The sequence below is a fragment of the Zootermopsis nevadensis genome, unplaced genomic scaffold, assembly GCF_977971745.1.
Source record: "Zootermopsis nevadensis isolate Lab colony 2312 unplaced genomic scaffold, Znev_1.0 Znev_ptg000013l, whole genome shotgun sequence".
Lineage (NCBI taxonomy): Eukaryota > Metazoa > Arthropoda > Insecta > Blattodea > Termopsidae > Zootermopsis > Zootermopsis nevadensis.
The window spans coordinates 13,014,180-13,036,039 of NW_028259145.1; the positions used below are offsets into that span (position 1 = coordinate 13,014,180).

A 21,860-nucleotide genomic window follows, 5' to 3' on the forward strand; every position below is an offset into this window, starting at 1 on the left:
ACGACCCAAGATATTGCTAAAACCTGTACAGGTGAGGAGGTAAAATTATCACTATCTAGATGTTCATAATAGTTACAAAGCGGAGCCACGATTAATCCCGACGTAATTTCGAACGTTCATCCGGTCACATTTCTAATGATTTAATAACCTAAAATGGATTTGCATATTAATATTAGCCGCTGGTAGATACTGAAGACAACACCCGTTTACTTTGGGTCTGTTCAGATCTCTAGTTGCCTTTATTTTATCAAGTCTATTTTTCTTTTGGTCGCCTGACCCTCCCCCTTCCAATACCCCTCACATGCCCTCACCGCGTGCTGTTACCATGGAACCCATCTGTTCATTGCGCAGCTGTCATTGTTGAGACAGAATGGACTTAGGTTATTCTTTATTACAAAGATAATTTCCCTGGGCAAGAAACTTCTTCTTAAAACCACCCTTCTCGCTCCGAATTCCCCACCCAACGTCTTAACTGTTCTTTCAGTTTATCGTGTCACGTAAGCATACATAAAGGGTGCGTGGCCTTACCCACTCACCGTTGTCAGTACTTAATGACAGGTTACACTGTGTTCCTTCGTAAGTTGGATCACCGACAGAAAAGCCAGCCAGAGTGTTACGTGTTATAAAACCTCATATTTGAACAATTTTAATTTTCTTATATACAGTATATACGCAGTCTTTTCTGTAGTTAAATACGGACAATTTGTGGTTTCTGAAAAGAAAGTCTGAATTGCCCTGTTTCATATCAAAAGGCGACGACATTCTGCGGGCCAAGTTCGGTAGACAGCAGTGATTATGATAATGCAGCGCCATTGTGTGAGAGGCAGCGCTGTCTTTGTATGTGTGGTCATCGTGTAAAGGACATTGGTCGTTTGCTAACCGCGTGTTCTGTCACAAATTGTGCCACATATGGTAACGGTTCTTGAAACATTCATGAAAAATTCAGGTTACTTTTACCTGCAAACGTTTGAGGTTACCTTCTGTATTTTATTTTACAGCATGTAAATCGCGTATGATTTGAGGTTTTCACAGCGGTGAGTATGAAGATTTATATTCATCGTGATGAATCGCTCTGATGACGGAGGCAGTATAGTCATCTTAAACGCTGGCAACACAACCCACTTACAGACGAAACCAGCATCCAGAAGCAGGATAATATTAAGTCACTGTGAAAGCTTAAAGTCAGTTATAAAGCACGATGTCTGACCTACTATCAGCCTATGAACAACAACATCTTTTTTGTGTGATTATTACTTTCCTCGTATAAACAGGCATGACTATTAGACCTTCGGAAGTAATTGTACTTTTCGCTTTACTTCCGTCATTACCACATCTTATTCATCCTCCTCTTCTAACTTGATGCCTGCGTGGCTGGCGAATTATTAAATAAAGGAACCATATAAACGGATGTGACGAATGCAGAAATAGAGAATTCAAGAGGTAATTCGCCCCGGGGTACTTCCGGTTGTATCAAATGTTCGGCGTTGAACACCTGGTCTGAGACAGCAGGGATAGGACCTTATGCAGGGATAATATAGTATTCTGTTACGTCGACAAAGTCGTTAAGAGACAGGACTGCATCTAAAGCAAACACAAATAATTATTTCTCAGAATAAATCACACAGGCCTATAAGCGATTTTTTTATATTATTAATCCTTGAAGTCTTTCATTGCCAAAGTTAATGTTATATTCAGTGATACAACACGCAACGTGGTGTGCTTTCATTATAATATATTAGCAAATATGTGCCGTGTTTCATAATGGTTGACGATGCAGTTAAATGCCTCCTTCGTTCGTCTTTTGATTCGTTTCAAACCTTGCGCTGAACTCCAAGCTAAAGCAGATTGGCTCCTGTTTCGCATGAATTACTACAGACTGAATTGTGATGGTAAATGCAAGCTGTTCGTTGCTTTTCTCGGCTTGATATTTAACTTAAAACGTTAGGCGTAAATAATTCTACTATAATTACTTTTGGCATAAAACATCTTAAATAAAATTCAGGGAATTCATGGATTTATACATTGTGTAAATTCGTGCCAAATTCTTGAAGTATGGACCCATATTAACGCTTTGATTACAATTAATATTTAAGTGTATGCGTAATTTCACGTATCGACGGTGAGCTTGTAAATAAGTTATGTATGTACAATCTCTGACGAACAAGTTCGTGAATTTCTTAACAGCGATGCCTTAGCGAATGTCGCATACTTACGTAATGTTTAAGAAGCTGTGATATCTTCATTTCATCTTGATTTACATCAGTGTTTAGAGTCATTTACTTCTTACAGCGTAATTTAGTACCTCATACTCTACTTAAACTGGCCACCATACTTGTTTGTTTTTTTGTTTTTTTTGTCATCAGTCTTTCGACTGGTTTGATGTGGTCCTCCATTTTCGCCTATCTTGCGCCAATCTCTTCATTTCCACATATTTTTTGCATCCCACATCCTTGCTTTACCGGACTTTATATTTTCCAGTTAACAAACATGTCAACACTTCACGGTGTTGATACATAAATCAAATACGCTTATGTGCTTCAAAATGATGTACACTGAAAAGTGAATGTAACACGACAAGTTTAATCTTTTAAGAGTGACAGACTTCTTTTCGAAGATTTGGTGGTGTTCGCGAATAGCATAGTGTCTCTCTCTTCACATCACATCACACTTGTTTTCTGTTAGCAGACGTTATGAAATTTTTCAGGAATTCTTATAAAAATATAAACCAAAATGTTTCGTTCCAATTTTTCAACCATCCTTACTGTCACTGCATACTTGAATTAATAAAAGAACACCCATCTCGTTAAATGTTTCATAGGTCTGTTACGCACATCCAGTTCGTTTGGACATGATGAATTTATTTAACATGGAATACCGTATAAACAATTCCTGCAGTGATCTTAGTTGTAGGCCTGCATTTTTTGGCACGTGATGATAAAATGCCGATAATTGTTATATTTAATATGCAACTAAATTCGAGGGTGACATAGGACCTGTTAGTTTCACACGCTAGTTGTGGTTAGTATAGAAACGTAGGCCTTCTTCCTCCATCATCTTTCCGTGTATTTGGCGTGTTTTATTCCATTACAGACAAATGACGAGACTAGGATTTGAGGTTCTCACTGGGTTTTAGCGCCATATAATCTAGCAGAAGTTTACCAACGCCTTAGAGAGGTCCTTGCTGCCTCCGCCATCAGTGTAATCGTTGGTAAACATGAATATGTAGACACACACTGTTTAAGATTAGAGTTGTGTTGCTTTTTGCATTGTCATGGACGGGGAGCGGGGGAGACTGATGTTTTTTCAAATGGCAGTACAATGTTTCAGCTCCTGGGCACTTCCATGACTGTGTCATAGTTCACAGATATCACCCCACGCGTAAGAATTGCTTCTTATGGTGCACGAACTGAAATTATTACGCAGAAACATTTATAATGGAAGCTACCATATTTGTACATCCTTACAAGTATAAGCTATTGAAAAATCTCGCGTGCCTCATATTTTCACCTAAAGATGAAAGTAATTACAGGTTTACACCGAAGAACACCTCCCTTGCCACACATTCGTTTGAATAGAATGGCGTAATGCCTGCCATTCATTGGCCTCCGAAGCTTGATGCTGGCTGATCTGAAGTCATGCTGAAAACGATGCAGCTTCTAAAGTGCGGGTCACGTGCTCAACCATAAAAGCTTTGTACCACCTTTTCATCGTAGAACACAATTATTGAGGTGTATAATAACGCTTCCAAGATCTCAGCTTACACTGTAGTCGACACCTTTGCTAGTTGCCTCCCAGTAGCGGATACAGTTGGTCATGCCTGGACGCCAAATGCAGGGAAGCGATAATAATGATTAGGAGCTAACATACAATGTGAATGAGTGAAGTAGGAAGAGAGATGATGGGGAATTAATACGGCGAACCCCACTGCTTATTCCGTCTTTGTTCCCGATACTTTTTATGGTAATTATTATGAGGTCAGCGGAAGCCTTAAGTGATAAAATGAAAGAAATTTGATCTTGGTCTGTCTTCTACATGCAGTAAGTCCATCGAGCGGAATCCTTCTTGGGGAATTTAATAATCGCTCATCTTTTATGTAATCAGAAGATCCATTACGTTGTTAACAAGACTGGAATTGTGTACCCGCAACGTGCGTTCTAAACAACTCCTGAATTCTGAATGCTCCTAACTGAAATAAAAATATATCATACATGTTACCGTCAGCATCGTCCACGTAAACATAGAAACTACAGACAATGTAAAACCATAGGCGTTATCTCTTCAACATAACGATTCTTTCATTGACTGTTACTCTTAATTTGTTATTGAAGAAAGATAAAGAGCGACCTGCAATGTAAGTTATATTATTCCACATATATATGCTTCAAAAGTTATTTTCTTTCTTCTCTATCGATTCATTTGTTTATTGAAAATTGATTGTTAAGAGAAAAACATAGATTCAGAGGATCTACACTTTGTTTGTAAAACTGTTCAATAAATGCAACATATATATTACGTTATTGTTTAAACTTTCTTCATCTGGTAATTTTAAATTGAATGTATTCTTAAACATAACGTGTATTCTTACTTCGACAACTTTAGTTTGTATGTACATGTCATGTCTTATGAGTTGTAATGTCCAGTAGTCTGGTCGTTTACCAACGTTTCTGAGGTCCTCGCTGCCTCCATCATCAGGCCGATGATTCAGAACTCACTGATAGTTGCGTCAAGGAATTGAAACAGGAAATGAAGCAAACTAGTTTTGAACAAAGCCATACTAATTATGTAATTAGCTTTATTTTAAGAAATTGGATGAAATGTCTGCAAACCATGTCATAAGCATTTAAATTTAATGGTTTAGCAATTTGTGCGATTTAGAAAACATTACATACTAATCTCATCGATTCAGTTCAGAAATTTGTCATGTTTATTTACTTTGCGTGTTCTGCTGTACAGTGTACGAAATAATTATTCTCAATGGCGCCTCAACTTCTTCAAAGCCAACATTCCGCCGATAAACGTACGCTGTTAAGTGGGATTTAAACATATTAGAAACCTCAGAACTGGATTATGAAAGGTAAATTTAAGGACAGGGTGGGCGGGTGTGATGCTGTTATTCCCCCTCCTGCAGGGGGGTTGGCGTCAGCTGGCGTTAATTCTTTTTTCCTCTCCCACCCTAGCGCGGGGGTGGAGCATGATGTAATTATTGTACTTAATAATGATGGCACAAAATTGCTTTCGCACCAATGGCAAAGCTGGTGTGGGGTCGGAACTGTTGGTATACGGTTGCTAGGACAACCGTCAGGTGAGTAACGATTTCAAGGGGTTTAGTTGCAAGCTGTGAGTTAGGGGGAGGGCACTGTTTTAAAAGGGGTCATGAACCGGAAAGGGTGGGTCTAGGTGGAAATGGCCACGTGGCAAAGGGGGCATAGCTCTTGGGAAAATAATGTAATTGTTTGCCCAAAGCATGCTCCGTATTAGCTTAGTTACGTCATCAAGTCGGTCTAGCAGATATCTAGTCTCAAAAATGTACTGAATGCCACTAGCAGGGAAAGAGGCTGCAAGCAAATGTAACCCACAGCGGTCAGCAATAGATAATCGATAGACGGATATGTGTGAAGCATATATTGATGAAAACCTGGAAGCAGAAGTGTGACCTAAACAAGACATGCCATAACTCAAACTAAGTGTTTCTAGACTTTGCTAATTATTTACGTTTGCGTGTGCTTTGAGTGATTACTTCCCGCGTAATTTCTGTTCTCTTAAGACCTCATTATCTTTTCACGTTAGTTTAGTTTATTAAGTTTAAAGTTTTTACTTCCTTTTGTTTATTTTAATAAAGAAAGGCCTTGTTTTCAGTATGTAGAGAAAAAACTAAAAAAGAATTCACGTTACATAGAGTTTTTAAAACTTTGACGGTGCAGTGTGTAACGAACATACGAGCACATAAAGATCGTCCTTTTGGGAAACTGGTAATCGCTCATCTGGCTAAAAAAATACCCTGCCTTTTATTGTACAAGAAGGTTTATTACAGTGCTCACAGGAGCCCACCATTAGTCCTAAGAATGTGACAGTTGAATTAAGTCCACATTTTATTTGCTTAAGATCCAATTTAATATTATCGTCCCGTCTGCAATTCGAGCTCCCAAGCAGTCTCCTTTCAGGTTTTCCGGATGAAATTATGTTTTTATTTCTTATCTCTGATATCCACGTATCATGAAGCTTCTCAATCGGGAATTTTCCCCATCGTCTTGTTATTTTCTCCCCCTTCAATCCAAATATCCTCAGCACCTTATTTTCAGATTTTATCAGCAGAAATTTTTCATATTAAGATGACAGTCACTTTCATGTAAGTAAATTACGCCTTTACCTGAGTCGCGATTTGATGATCCCTCGAACCAGTGCTCATCGCTGTCCACTTGAAAACATTTGCCGACAGTCACGTTTGCCAGGCGCGTTGCTAATTGCTCTGTTTTTCCCAATGAATCATCAGATGATTATTTCCGCCTTTAGTCTATTGGAATGTTCTCTTGATCGGGACTCCACGCTTCCGTTTTTGGAGTTCAAATGAAGAGCTGACTGACGACAACGCTCTGGCTCGACGGACTTGCCACGTCACGAGCAGGCGGCTCCAAGAACAATTAAATCGCGACGCTAGAGTAGTTATGAATGCAAGAACGCTGTGGATAACACATTTCGTAATTTTGCGCCATGTTTACTCTTAAGTGGCATGAGGTTCCCAGACGTAATTGCTGTCATAAGGGCGTAGCTTACTTAGGCCTAACACAATGAAATATTTTTGGATGATATTGCAAATATGGAGTGATGGAGGGAGGGATTGTTGGTTCAGATCCATCGAAATGTCTGCAACGAACATAAAAACAACGTTTTTCTTCCTGACAACTTTTAATGAAATAGATTGATAATGGATCGCTGTCTGTGCCAGCAGAATAGTTGCTAATATGCGAAACAGTGTATTAAATGTATACTTAGGTGATTAATTTGTTTTTCGACCTAATCTTTTTTCGAATTGTGATTCCAGACACGCTACGGGATCAGAATAAACACAAGTCTATTAAAAAGTTAAAATAGTGGCAATTTCCTCGTTATAAACTTTGGAATGACCCCGGCTTGTCGTGAGTTAACTGTGTTCAATTTGGAGGATGTGCTAGTATGCTGATGGATTTTGCTGTAGGTGTGAAAAAAAGAGGTAAAGAATTTTGGGGTTCGATTTTTTTAAGTTTGAAAAATGCGTCGTCATTGTATTTGAAAAGTGTTGCTGAGTCAGATCTACTGGGTTGGCATGGATACTGCTTGAGTGAGAAGGTTAGGTTCGGGGGGAGGGGGAGATGATCAGGCGAGGGACGGATTCTGATCTGATTCGTTTCATCTGTCTCTACCTCAGGTCTTCATCATTGGACTTCGTGCCCACCGTTCGTCTGTGTCATTGGCCGTTGAAGTACATGGCTGTATATCGTTCAACTATTGCTACATCATTCTCTTCCCCAGGACAAATTATTCTGTTTACGAGTACTGTGACAAACATTATCCATTGTCTGTGATATGGCCAATTTGATATACACGACGTTTCGGGAGTTAATTCTGTTCCCATCTTAAGGTGAATGGTTGTCGACGCACTGACTTTCGAAGTATTTTACTTCAACATAAGTTTAACGTCGGCCGTCTGAGATCGAAATGTGGGACGGTTTGATTACAGCCTAGTTAGGTAAATAGTAAATCATAAAATAAAAATTCTGTTAGTATAATTATAAACAAATAACTGAACAGAGCGAAATACCCAAACGTATATTTCAAATATACCTCAGATAATTTGCAATGTTCAATACAATATTATTACAATTACATTGTCACACACGTTTAGAGAATTAGTACCACATTTTTCTTCTTAATTACTGCAGTAAGCAGGAAATGTCAACGTTGTTTTGTAAATGGAATTATCAGATTTTATTATACTTAGGCCTATCCGTTGTTTAAACGAAAGTTATGCATGCAAATAACTTGAGAATAGAGACCACGTCTTTCGTGTTTACAGAACACATAAAAATTGCATGAATTTTTGTAAACCAGTTACGTTTTATCACAGTATTTATGACGATGTTTAATGTGACATAACAGATTCGTGATTAGTTTGGTGTAGCACATGAAGAGTTACTGCCAAGTATTGGTTTTACATTTCCAGTCAATTTCAAAGCTAATTTGCTTACGTATGATTCAACGGCTTATGGTAAATTGTGTGTTAACACCACCATTGAAAATTTATTAATTTAGAATATTCTTGTGGCAGATTTGTTAGTAGAAATTGATATTAAAAGTATTCATTCTTTAAAGCACGAAGTTCATTTTTAAAAATTCAGTCTTTCCCAAGGAAAACATAATGCCGAAGTTCGCTATCTTCTGGTTTTGTAGTGCCGTGTAGTCTGGTATAAGTTTACCGACGTTTCAGAGGTATGTGCTACCTCCGTCATCAGAGCAATGAGTTACTGATGATGGAAGCAGCAAGTACCTCATAAACGTCGATAAAATTCTGTCAGACTACATCGCACTGCAACCCAGAAGACGGTCATCTTAATTCTCACCACCGTTAGAACCTCAAATCCTAATTTGTTAATGCTCTTTGTGGAAGTAATTGCTGATTATTCAGAATATCAGAAAAAAATGACACGTGAATACACTCTGTGAAAAATGCAGACTTACTGACTGTTGAAGCGCTTGCTACATATTGTTAGAAATCTACGTCAGAGGGTTGAAACGGACAAATATGCAGGCTTCCATTTAAAGCTATTTGCCTGTAAAGTTTTGTATCATAAACACGACCTTTGTGTGTTATCCAGAATTTATCTTAAGGTATTCATGCAATACGCTGTGGATACTGGAAAATTGGCGAAACTGCAGAGTATGAAATAGATACTTCAATGATGACCCCTCGCGCCTGGATTTGTCAGGATATAATTCTGCATGCGTAAGGGTATAATTAAAATGTCAAGTGCAGTAATATATCGTATTGTTACAAAGGTTATAATACAGTGACCTGTAGTGCCGACACACGTAGTATTTATTCCATCTTTACCCACAACAAGCTGGCAGAGGAACATACATCGTGCAAGGAAAGCGCGTGATTCAGGCGTTTTAATTACACACTAAATGCGGTGCTGTTTGAATGTCACCACTTAAGTTACAAGAAGCTGCAAGATGAAAATTACAATGCATAATCTGTCGGCGAAATAAATACAGTATGCGTGAATCAAAGTATTTTACCAACTGCAACTAAATCATTCTTTTACCGTTATTTTGTGTGTGTGTGTGTGTATGGGAACATGTGGCAACGTCGGTGTATGCAGTTAGACGTCATGACTGCTTGGTGCTCTTGATTTATTAGCCCCTGACCTGCTAAACCCTAGCCTTGTCACTGTCTGTTGCCATCATATACTGGAGCAACAGCCAAGATAAGTATCTTCGGGTTTTCCCTCTCCTTTTTGACGGTAGCCTCTATCATCCACCCACTCTTTCTATCTCTCTTTATCTGGATCTGAACGTTCATGACCTCTGCGATCAACTGACAAGGTTGCATTTTGGTTGTCACGTGTTCCGCTTGCTTTCCTTCGTCTTCATCTTGACGATTTAGATTACTTTTTGAAAATATTCTGGCAAGGATCATTTTGGGCCGTGCCTGGTACAGGTTGGTAGTAGTCGCCTTCCTATCGCCCGGGGGGGGGGGGGGGTGCTCGCTGGTCTGGTGATGCTAGTGCAGTTTACGTATAGATATACTCGCCAAAACACGAAAGTTTAAGTTATATTTGATTGAAAAAGCATTTAGTCTATTCGAAATATTTTATCATGCGGCAATTTACTATTATGAAGAATATCGCTTGGATATTTAGACCGGGTCCTTCCCCACGTTGGAAAGCGTTATATGATAGAAGATTTGCATGGTTCTAGTGTCTTGTTTTCAGCATAAATGTTTATGTACTGTGTCACTAACATCTACCATGCATTGTTGTTCGCTGAAGTATATAGCCCCCTGTAAGTGTGTTTATACCTTTGTACACACAGTAAATAAATAAGGAAATAAATGAATAAATAAAGCATCTGAGTTGTTGGCAAGAATGCACTCAGTTGTTTACTAAAGCTAGAAGTTGCCTGTACCATGCAAAGAAAACTACACGTTTACGCGTTGCAGCGGGGCCTACGTAACTTATCAAGTGGTATGTTGCACTGTTTGATTTGTGAAGACACTCTTATCTTGAAATGGGGCACAAGTCCTTTCCACGCCCTTCTGAAAGTATCACAACCATCTTTTCTTTGACAAATACAGCAAAAATGAGCATGAACTCTTAATAGGCCTTCCTATAGGGAAGTTAAAATTCTGTGCCCGTGCTGCAAGTACTTAGAGTAATACACGGGAATACTCTTAAATCTCTCAACTTTTGTTCCAGTGACGCAGGATCAGTTCCACGGGTTTATTTTATTTCAGTGGTATTTGCAATTTTAAACGTCCTCCGCTGTCCAGTGTTTACTCTCATTGAGCTGACAATGAGTGATTATGTATTAAGGTTCAAGTTGTACTTTTGTGAAGGACAGACAGACAGACTGCTTTACTTGCAAGGAAGAACGGGTCGGCAAAACGGCAAGGAATATCTAGACGTATACACAAGAGCTACGCCAGGGTGGCCCAACTTTCGTCTTGCCTTGCACCTTGGATAGCTTTTCCATAGGACCCGAGGAGAAGAACTCCTCGTGTCACTGTCTTTAAAACTAATATCCAATTTTCTCATTCCTTAACAACACTTGTTCAAAAATGGCATCACCATAGTACATGAAGGTATTCGGATATAGGATTTGAGGTTTTCACGGCGGTGAGTCTGAAGATAAGCTGTCTTCTGGAATGTTGCACTGTGTTGTATGGTAGATGTTGACAGACGTTTCAGAGGAGCGTACTGCCTTCATCATCAAGGATGATTAGAGTACATCGCACAACATCCCAGAAGGTGACCATGAAGTGATTACCGGCCGGGCAACCAGAGTTGCATTCACGACGGAAAGATTATTTTTAATTTGATCGTCACAGCCAGACACACGCAAGTCCCGTCAGTCTGGGTGTCCTGTGGTCCTACACCCGAGGGAAGGGTTTTAAAGGGGCTGCAACTTGAAGCCCAGTACTCTTCAACGTTGAGTGCCGAGGTTAAAAAGGCGTGGAACATTACCTACACCCCCCTTATACACCTTCTGACTTGATTCTTAGGCACATTTGAAGTTCCATAAAGTTGTAAAACAGATGAACAGTCAGAAATGCGTGATGTTCAAAGTCAAAGATAGAAATGTTATGTGCAAGTATTTTTGTTACATTTGCTGGCATGTGACGTTATTGACGTTGGCTTTCTGGATTTTAACGCCGTGCGGAGGAGAACATTGTCTGCGTAGCGTTGCATCCCAACAGAAGTTAATTGTATGAAATTTGAACACCTCACGGCGGTGATGATGTCAATATTGGACTTCTTACCTCCTTGTTCAGCCTGCTGGTCCACGCTCAAGCCAAATATCGAAATTTTCACTGCCGTGAGGACATTACATCTTTTTCTGTAAAGCTGATCGTGTTTTGTGTGATGCCGAAGTGGACGTTTCGGTGACCTGTATCCACTGAACCCCCCTAAAAGTCTATATTTTGTATCTGTCTGTAATAGAACGCTTAGTTTAGCCTGATCTGTATCTGGTAATGGCGTGCCATGTGTCCGGAGCTTTTCCGTCGTAGTGCACGTGTCTCTGAGAGCAGCTGGGAATGTATGCAGAATGTTGATGGATTGGAATCAGATGGGATCTTGTATTCAGTTGACGTACATATGAATCGACTAGACACACATACATATTGCAGTATGGAAAGTCATCCTTGAATGTTAGCTATGTAGTTTCCTTGTTAGAATACCCACAGTCATAAAGCACGTAAGTTACCACACGAAATTGTCCCTTTTTGGCTTGTCATTCAATGTTCAACAATTTACCTGCGGGACCTTTTGTTTGTGTTATTATTCAGATATGTGGATACACACTCGCACGAAAGTAACCAGATATTATACAAAATTCAATAACTACTTCGGAAATTGCTTTAAAATAAGACCAAAGATCAATTTCTTGAACAACCAGTTCCGTCAGTTTTCTGCAGAACATGACATTGTGGATAAAGTACAGGCCCGAGGCTGTATAATAGAATAAACTTTTAAAATGTCAATACGCTTTCCACGACTTACCTTTTGTAAAGGAATCAAATATACCATCTTAATTTATAGCGTTGAGTGAGTATAGTACACTGCTCCCATGGACCAATTGAATCGATTTCAGCAGCTTGGGTCTATTTTGTGCTTAGTATTGCTTTCTGAGATAAGTATCCTGTAGAATTCTCACTGGGTTGTTAAATACCCTACGAGCAACGAATCACAAATCAGAAGCAGAAGTTTCACTATGTAAATGGCGGTGCAATGAGCATACTTTGCGATGTATTAAGGCTGCGTTGATTGTTTCGTATGTCACATGTCGATGAGAATTGCAAAACTATTTTTCGTTCACAAATTTTCGCGTAACGTCACTACTGTGAAATGGACGCAACTTGACATAGTTCCACACTGGATGTATTTTACCCTAAATCATGTGAACTAAAAGAGATGTTACTGTCATTGGGGAAAAGGCAGTTGGTTCCATTTAAATTTGAATTATGAATCAGTTCGGTTTATTTTCCCCAATTTCGCATGTTCAACTGAGCTCTTACTGAATGCCATTATTAATGGAGCATCGTCGAAGTATAATGGTATCTATCGATTGTCATACTAGCATTATCTGTCCATTCCATTGGATTTCATGATCACACAGCATTAGTGTGGCCTAATATGAACAAATTGCTTGGCCTGTTGAAAGTGTATGCATGTATGTAACGGGAAGTAGGGGAAACAACAAGCAGGAGGAGAGGTAGGCAGTTTGAGGGTGGGGTTGAGTTTCTCGTGCTGAAGCGACTTTATATCGGCATCAAATAATTAATTTTCACCGCGTTGCAAGGAAGCAGCTGTGAAGTATATAGTCTTGATGGGTTCTAAACAGGCAGGCGGTGTCTTCATTAAATAAATGGCTCTACAGGACGTTTCAGTATTCTGATCTCGGTGTTTGTGAAACATAGCATCAGGGTTTGTGGTGGGTTGTTTTGGTAGTGTTTTAATGTACGTAATATGCGTAAGGGCAATATCTACGTCTTAGTATATAAATGTGTTGAATAAAGTAACTGTAAGCATTTTAGAAATATCCTGTCGCTTTTAATTATATTTTATGAAGTTAAATTATTTTTATTTTATTTTATTTGGAACTGTTCGAATCATTTTCTGTTTGAACTAATATAAATAGGCTGAAGGGGAAAATGTTGTGTAGTGTTCACTAAAATTTAATGGAATAAAACTTAAACAAAATGTTTTTTTAACTCATTCAAAAGCACGGAATTCACACTGTAACCTGAGTTTCGGAATTCGTTCAGTTTTTGTTTTGGTGACGATTATTGTGCGTCGGCTTGAAGGGTCACGAAACTGCTGGTTGGAATTCTTCCCAAGTCTTACATACCACGACATTTTTAGGGAGGTTTTATTGGATTATTTCAAGAAGCGAACTGATTACTTACCATCAAATGAGACTAGAAGATAATAATGAATGGTGAATACTGGGCGGAACAGGGAATTAAAACGTGCGTCGACATAGGATTTTTCAAACGCAGTACCTCCATGATGAGACCAGGCACTTTAAGCTGTAAACAGCGGAACAAGCCATTTTTCATTTTTGCACTTTCTTTTGAAACATTCGACTGAAAGAAGATGACTCTTTTGTGGGTTGCTGCACTGTGTAGAGATTTACCGACGTAATAGGTGCTTGCTGCCTCAATTATCAGGGCAACTACACGGCGCAACAACCCAGAAGACAGCCATGACAACCTCAGATCTGAGGTTCGAAGGAAAAAAAAACGTTTGTGTGATACAGAGAAGGAGAGGATAATTTCGCTTACTTTATGGACCTTCGGGCTTCGATCTACGGACACGTGTCGTAAAGCAGTCTTACTGAACTTAATGTGTGACTTTCATCATTGACATCCAGTCTCCATTAATCTCTCAGTAGAGGAATGTAAACAAGCCACACGTGTGTCTTGTTCCCAAGGTGGATGGTACATCGTGTGGTCGGGTATATTTTTAAGCTTCGTTATATCAAGTCGAGCCATGGCCTTGTCATGATGTTGACAAATTGGTGGAATAATTTTTCTCCCGTGTACGATTGTCGTATAAGTTACATGAAATTTTAATACGCTCACTCGCGTATCATTCCTGTAAACGTGTATAAGGCTTCCGTGTTAATTTTACTTTCCAAACAGGCCTGTTGATTCTATTTTAGCAATCTGTTGTATCAGATGGCCGACGCGCAGATCTGCGGGAACAAGCACTCCATGGAAATGTGTAGTGACAGGGAGCGTGATGATAAATTGATCTGACAATTCTCTGCTTCTTATGCAGCATCGGCAAAACTTCAGTATACAGAGTGTCCCACAAGATCTTAGCCATAAGAGAACTCGGTTATTTGGTGGGGGGGAAATGTGTTGCAAATCATGGGTTTCCGTATCTGTTTACTCACTACTTCATATTTCATGGAACACCTGCGTTGCTTTAACTGTCGCTTTCACCAATTCATGGTAAATTATTCAATTTTGCTGTCTTGTCAATGAGACAACATTATCATAACTTTTCACTAGAATGTAGCTCCGTCAAATAAAGGACTTTCCCTGTGGTCTTGAACTTCTGGAACACGCTGTATATAACGACATTTATACTTGTTTTTTTATGTGCGGAATTTGTGTCTTCATGCTTTAGGGTATTTTGAAACAAAGCAGAGGAAAATATTTAAAGCCGTAGAGGGATGAATCAACAACAAAATTCAAAGCTACACAGTGAAGATCTTCAAATTGCGTGCCCCTTCTTTCGTTTGTCTGTGATAAAATAGTCAGAGGTGAGCCGAGCACGTAACACTCGTGGAAAAACAGGAATTGCTAAGGATCTTTGGGTCGGAAGTTCTAGTTCAAAAGGACGTTTGGGTCTTACACGTAAGTGGATAGCACACTACACAAGCAGATATTATGTGAGCGAGTTGGTGGGATGTGTGCTGATTTCACTGGCTTAGTACTGGGTCCAGCGGCGCTGAGAATGATGAGTCTTAATGGTTCTGTCACTTAAGGGAACTGTTTAACAGACGAATGTCGACCACTGAAGGGACATCTTGTACCATGGGGGTCATTAACCATTAAGAAGTAGTGGCAACTATATGTACCGCCCGCTGAAAGTAAAAACCCTTGCCCATTGATTGTATTTGTGTTTTCGTTTGTTACTCTGAATAAACAAGAATTATTTTCGTAAACCAGCATCATTGCTGCGTGGTTTGGAGACACACTGTGGTTTCATTGAGGCAGTAAGTGATTTCTCCCCTCGCATTTATTTTGTTGATCTTTGGTTTCAAAGGGTTAATTGTATATTTATCTTACGATATTTTATTTGCGCAACGTAATACATACGTTGTTGTTCAGGTTCCTTGACAACGGGTCAGTTGAAGGGTTTAGTTTGGTGTCGAATGCTTGGGTCTGTGACGGGATGAATGGATGAAAGTGAAGAGGAAATAGAAATCGTGGCCTATTTAGAGTCGTTATATTTGTCTGATGACTGAGAAAAACAACGATGAGTCTCAGGGCAACCATTGTTCCGGCCGCAGCTAATGCAGATACCTTCTTAATGTCTTACCGTTTGAACTGCTATGTGAACGGACCGCGAAGAAATGTAGGTCATTGGCGAAGGTTATAATAAATTGCGTAAGTGAAAACTGGAAATTAATAATCTTGAACCTGACAAGGGCAGTCAGTCAGAGCCTTACTGTGAGCAGAACATGTTTTCTTCCATGTGGTGTTCGGAACTACGAAGCTTCTGTAATCATGAGTGACAGTCTAAAAAAAAATTGCTGAAAAAAGTTAATGCTGTAAAGTTTATTTAGATTGATAAAAGTGAAATTTTATGTACATACAGTTATGATTTGAAATCGTTCACAGTGTGTAGCTAATGTAAAAGCCTGAATGATGTGGCGATATTATTTTTAGTCACATGCGTTGTCATCTCGCTCTATTCTGCGTGGTGTGAATGCACGTGGCTGTCGTCCGCTTGCCCTTCATCCCGCCAGCTTTGCGGTATCAACACTCTAATAATTAACGATCTCTGATTAGCAAGAGTACGCTTGATGCAACTGCCATTGTAAAACTCTTGCTGTACGATCTGGCAACGTTTCATCTCTTGTGTATTGCTACATCACACACTTTATTGTTTAATTAAAATAATTCACGTCTGTCCAGTTTCATTATTACCTTCCGTTATACGTTGGACAATGCGATCAACTACAGTCATTTTCCTACAGACTCGAATTACCAGTGATGGAAATAAATACTTGGATCTTGAATAGCGGCTGCTGAACGCCTAGCGTGTCTTGAGTGATTGGGCTTTCCCGGATTATTAACCCCGAAAACGAATATCGTAGCAGAAATTATAACTTTTAAGGTCGTAATTGAATAGGCTATATACTGTTATGCAGAAACAAAGAAATAACGAAATTTACACAAATACCTGACGAATTTAAGGTCGATATTATACCTAGTATAAAATACATCGTGATTGAAAACATGGAAGGGGCTTGTGCATGGGACGGGTGAAGACAGGTGGCCGGTCGAACATGGCATGGACCTGGACAATCCGTACAAGAAAAGTTTTTGTTTACCAGATGCAGGGCTGAAGATGGAAGCATTACTTTCCATCGAAACGCCGGCACCTACCTTCAGGTCACAACTCAGCAGACCATCAATACGTTCACCGCCGTAGGAACCTCGAATTTTAATCGCGATACAAGCTTAATTTTGCTTATTTTTCTCCACGGAATTATATTTCAGTAACATACGAATATCGTAATAGATGCTTGAGACTGTAATATAGTTTGCCTTAAATCAAGGGTAGATCTCAGATCCTGACGAACTGTGTAACGAGAATATCTCATGAATTTTATAAAAATAAAGGCATTAACATTTTCCTTCCCACAGATTTTTATTTATATTAATATACCATATATTTTTTTACTGGCGTGTAAGCCCCCTTACATCCATTTTCATTCATATTTCCCTAGTGTCAGTAAAAAAAAGTTGAGTGTGTAGAGAGCGGAAATCCAGTGGAGGTTGTGCATGTGTAGACTTTAACCAAGTGAAAGTAAAGTGTCATGTTCATGTGTGTCCCAAGAGAGTTGGCTGAGAGAGGCTATGGATAGCAGAGCTGGAAGAGAGCATGCCTTGTTCTGTGCCGGCGACGCGTTAGAAAGATGATTATATGGGGGGCAGGCAATATGGGGTTTCTCTCGTTTGGGAATTGAAGCGCTCAAAAACTGCCGCGTATGCTTCAAGGGAACAAGAAAATATTTCCGATAGAGACAGTAGCGGCAAGGATATTCTTGTTGCAGAAAGTAATATTTTTATGATCGATGTTTTAAATTATTATGGGAATATCTTCTTGACATTAACATAAAATAAATGTTCTCGATTTGGATAAGCACGTGTATGTATTCATCGGGGTTCTTGGATTGCTGCAGTCTTGTACCATGTAGGAAAGGTGTTCGCACTAAACACTGTTATGTCTTTCATTACAGAGGCCTCCTTCCTCGTCTCTGTCATATCCCGGCCCCGGTAACGACGATGTGCGATCTCCGGGGTCTGGGGGCACACCGGGCCCCCTCTCGCAGCAGCCCAGTTCCCAACAGAGCGTCGACAACAGCGATCCAGGTAAGAACGGAATGTTGATCTGAGTCACTATTCATGGACAGGGCTTCATTCAAATTACCTGCACCGACAATTTCGGTTCATTTTCGAATACTAATTTTTAAATCAATGTTTTGGGAGAGCGATAAATGCGACTTTACGATTATTTCGTCTTTCGGATTGCGTTTTCTAATTAATCTGGACTAATAACGGTACCTGGGTAAGCTGTCGTAACTGGAGTTTTAAGATCATGGGCTGGACGACCCCGGGCTTTGTGTTCACCGCAATATTTAGTACTTACTTAAATATCTTGGACTTCTGCCTGGCGCAGTACTTTTGTCGGGAATGAAGTTGGTCACAACATGAAGGTGGCCGCTATCCCGTGCTCTTGTTCGCAACCACACCCCCTGTACATGGTGCTTAGAGTAGCTTTACTTGTGATATCTGCTTCCGTAGATCTACCCAAAGTGTTGATGTGAACAATCATTACCACATGTCATAAACATTGATCGCTCTTTGAGCACCTGTTATGGGCAACCACACGCTGAATTAGGGAGGCTAATGCTTACGATTAGGAATTCTCCCAGTCGTGTCTATTTTTTATTGCAGTCGTTTGATCTGTGTCATAAAGCGTAGAAAACTATTGCTTGTGTGAAGGCCAGTCGAGAGAGATGGTTCAGCCCGAGAATGTCAATGTCTACTTTAAATTCGGCAATTACAGATCTCAGTTCTCACTCTTCGTCATTTCAGGCCTTACATTCGAATGCCGGACCTAATCACTTCTGTGAACTCTTAGCAGATTCACATTTGTGAGATCTCATGTTCTCGCGGTGGCGAGTAAGAAGATGCCTGTCTTCTGGGATGTCGAGCCGTGTAGTCTGATGGAAATCGATTCATGGTTAAGACGTTCGTACTGGCTCCATCATCGTGGAACCCTTTTGATGAAGTCAGTACGAACCTCTGAAACGTCGGTCAGTTTCTACTAGATTACACGGCGCAGTGTTCCAGAAGACAATCGTATTCAGGTACACATTTGTTTTGGCTTCACTATATCGACATGGTCTTGTTGTTTTACAAGATGTGAAGCTGACAAGTTAGTTACGGCAAGCAGTATCTTGGACACGAAGTCTGTGAGACACTTCAGTCATGTTAAGGTTAGAAACGAAGGAACACATTTTTCAGAATGGGGGAAGAACGGAGAGAATTTGCTAAAACTAAAGTGTTCCAACGGAGTGGGCATTTACTAATGCGGCAGTTAAGTATTTCAATATGTTAAATTTTCCCATGATACGTAATTGAGTAAGATGAAAGTGTTGAAATCAAATATCAAGCCCAGTCCATGAATGAGGTGCGAAGTTATAAAAATTACTAAGTAATGTGATATGACACTAGTAATTTAGGAGGAAGGTAAAATGAAAATATTCGAAATGTTAGAGTGAAATTTATTGTGTCTAATTTCAGTGTACGGAAACGGCCTACACTTGATATCTCACGAGCAGTATTATTGGAACTCCCTCGCAACAGGTCAGAACCTGTAGCATTAATTCTTTTGATTTCCGAATTCTTACTGATGAATTAGAGATGTTCAGAGATTACTGTTTCCAGTACAGGTAATTTATTATTCATTTCTGTTCAACATATCAAGTGTTGTTTCTATTTATCGAAGGAACTTCTCTCATGCATTATTAATATGTTGAGGATTTCTGCTCTAACAGTGGCTATTTTTAATTTCTGCTCAACTGCCCTAGTTCAGAAGTTGAATAATTGTGAAATCATTGTTCTGAATTAATTTACTCATTGGTTTTGTTCTTCCACTTATGAGCTGGCGTTTGACTTAGGCAGCCTCAATTATGAGGTCTACATTTTCAACATCCCATTAAAACAGATCTGTAATTAAGATTCTTACAAGAAGTATTACAATTTGTTTTATGTACGAGCTATCTGATTTAATTTATTTCAAGTTGTAAATATATTTCAAATTTTGTTTGTCTCAGATTTGAACTAAGGCAGCAATGTGAGAAATTTATTCCAAATTCTCAAAAGAGACAGTAGAAGTGTGTACTACTTTCGATCTGCTTTCTGCTCAAGTTTCATTAGCGATAATTGGGTACCGACACACATTTCAGATACTTTTTACTTAGTTTGTTAGACAATTTACATGTTAGAGCGGTAATCACAATGTGGATAGTTAAGGTTTAGAGTGAATTTCTTACTAAGTGTATGTTCTTTCAGCCATAAAACAGTCGGACTAATTGCATTTCCAAGTACCTGTTGCAGTATTTCAAATTCTTTCTATAAGTGTTATCAGGGATCAGCGAGTAGAATTGTTCTTGATGGTATGCAGACTTTCGAATGAAAATAACTTGTTGCTTACTACCAGTCCTTACGTGTAAGGACTAACTTGGTGCCACACTTTTAGAAGGTTCACTCGCTCGTTGTTAGCTCATGTCTGCATGCACATTCCTCAAAAGGCGACCTTGACTCTAGAGGGTGTAATAGTAATGCTATGAAAGAAAAACTTGACTTGGTTGTGGAAAACATTGTCTTCTGGTCGTAAGACGTCTGATCGTGTGAGTATACCAGACTTAATTTGTGGATGTTTGAGAGGAAAATGTATCTTGTATATTGTTTCGATTGGCAGAAACAACCCATATTCCAAAGGTATGCCTCTTAAGACATATGAAACAATTACAAGACTTGCGGAATTAAACGAAGGAAATTAACCGGTGTATGTTTACATACTAATTTCCATTACTGATTCGATTCTCGGCAAGGCACAAATTTTTCTTCTCCGTAATATCTCCCCTGTCCAGTGGGGACTGGTGAGCTTCCTTTGTAATAAAGCAGCCGAGGCGTGAATGTGACCCCTCGACACCTTGTGGAGTCGAGGTTTAGAGTTTGTGGAACACCTCCACTCCTAATACGTCTGTACGAAGTGGTCCTTTGGAAAAGCCTACGACCTTTCGGTTCATTTGAGAATTTGTTTCTGTTAATATCTTGTTAATACGCAGCACATTTTGTTTCAGTGTGTGTGTGGGTTGATCCGCTTTATCGTTATGGAACCTATGTTAAAACTGATTATATACTGGAACTCTTTCCCGTAGAACCAACAAAGCAGGAGGTTTAAGTATTTAAAATGTAGCATGTTAACAAAAATATAATCATTACTGTTCGTTCAGAATTGTAGCATGGATTCATGTGATGCTATACCGAGCGCTGTCAGCGACTCTTGTTGGGAATGGACACTGTCAAACCGAAACATATGACCACTCTAGCACAGGCGGTAATAATATAATTTGATAAGCGTACATGGCTTCAGCATTAATGCACATTGCATTCTGCCTGTGTATATAGGCCAAAATATGAGCTGTATGCATGCACATTGTGAGCAAGTAAAACCATGCTGGTTGTTTTATTGTTGCCTGGGCTTCTGAAACGTAACATGGGCTTAGTTTGGTAAGGGCTTCAGTAGGAGGAGGACGGCCTTGTGTAACTGGATATGTTTACATGTTGCTTTGTGACCAGAATTTATTATTATGACTCACAAGGTTTCAACCCTAATTACAGAACTCGTAAATTTCGATTTGCATGTACGATACATTTTCCCAGGGCAGGGACGTTCGTTTAATACGGAAAATGACGGTTTATTACCGCGTAACGTTACTTTTTGTACCACCCTTCATCCCTTCCTCTCTCTCTCATTCTCAGTTGTCTGTATGGTAGAGAGCTGTATCATGTTTACATGGCATTGGCAATCATTAGCCACCGCTGCACCCCACAAACACGCACCTCCCGCGCGGAGTAGTTCTGATGTGCTATAGAGTTATTGCCTCTTGTTTCCTATTTTGCCAGTGACCTCTTTGGGGCGGGGGAGGGGTCTTGTTCCAATGTGAGCAGTGTCGCAGTAAGGAAGTGGTTGAATGACCTGCAGTTTTCGTTTAGCAAAATATGCTTTTTAAATTTTAATTGTGTACTTTTGGTTAGCCTTTGAATGTGTATACAATTTTAT

The 21,860-nt window shown here is 39.5% G+C and overlaps 1 protein-coding gene across 16 annotated transcripts in view; it reads left to right on the forward strand.

The window, feature by feature from the left end:
- Positions 1–21,860, forward strand: part of hth (Meis homeobox homothorax) — a 650,834-nt gene that overhangs the window by 320,052 nt on the left and 308,922 nt on the right. For 11 of the 16 annotated variants that reach the window (XM_022058903.2, XM_087348669.1, XM_022058908.2 and 8 more), the window contains 2 exons: positions 17,743–17,875; positions 19,313–19,375. In XM_022058903.2, the coding sequence (XP_021914595.1) occupies positions 17,743–17,875; positions 19,313–19,375 (196 nt within the window). The remainder of the gene's footprint in view (positions 1–17,742; positions 17,876–19,312; positions 19,376–21,860) is intronic. The other 5 variants (XM_022058904.2, XM_087348665.1, XM_087348667.1 and 2 more) reach the window with 1 other exon arrangement.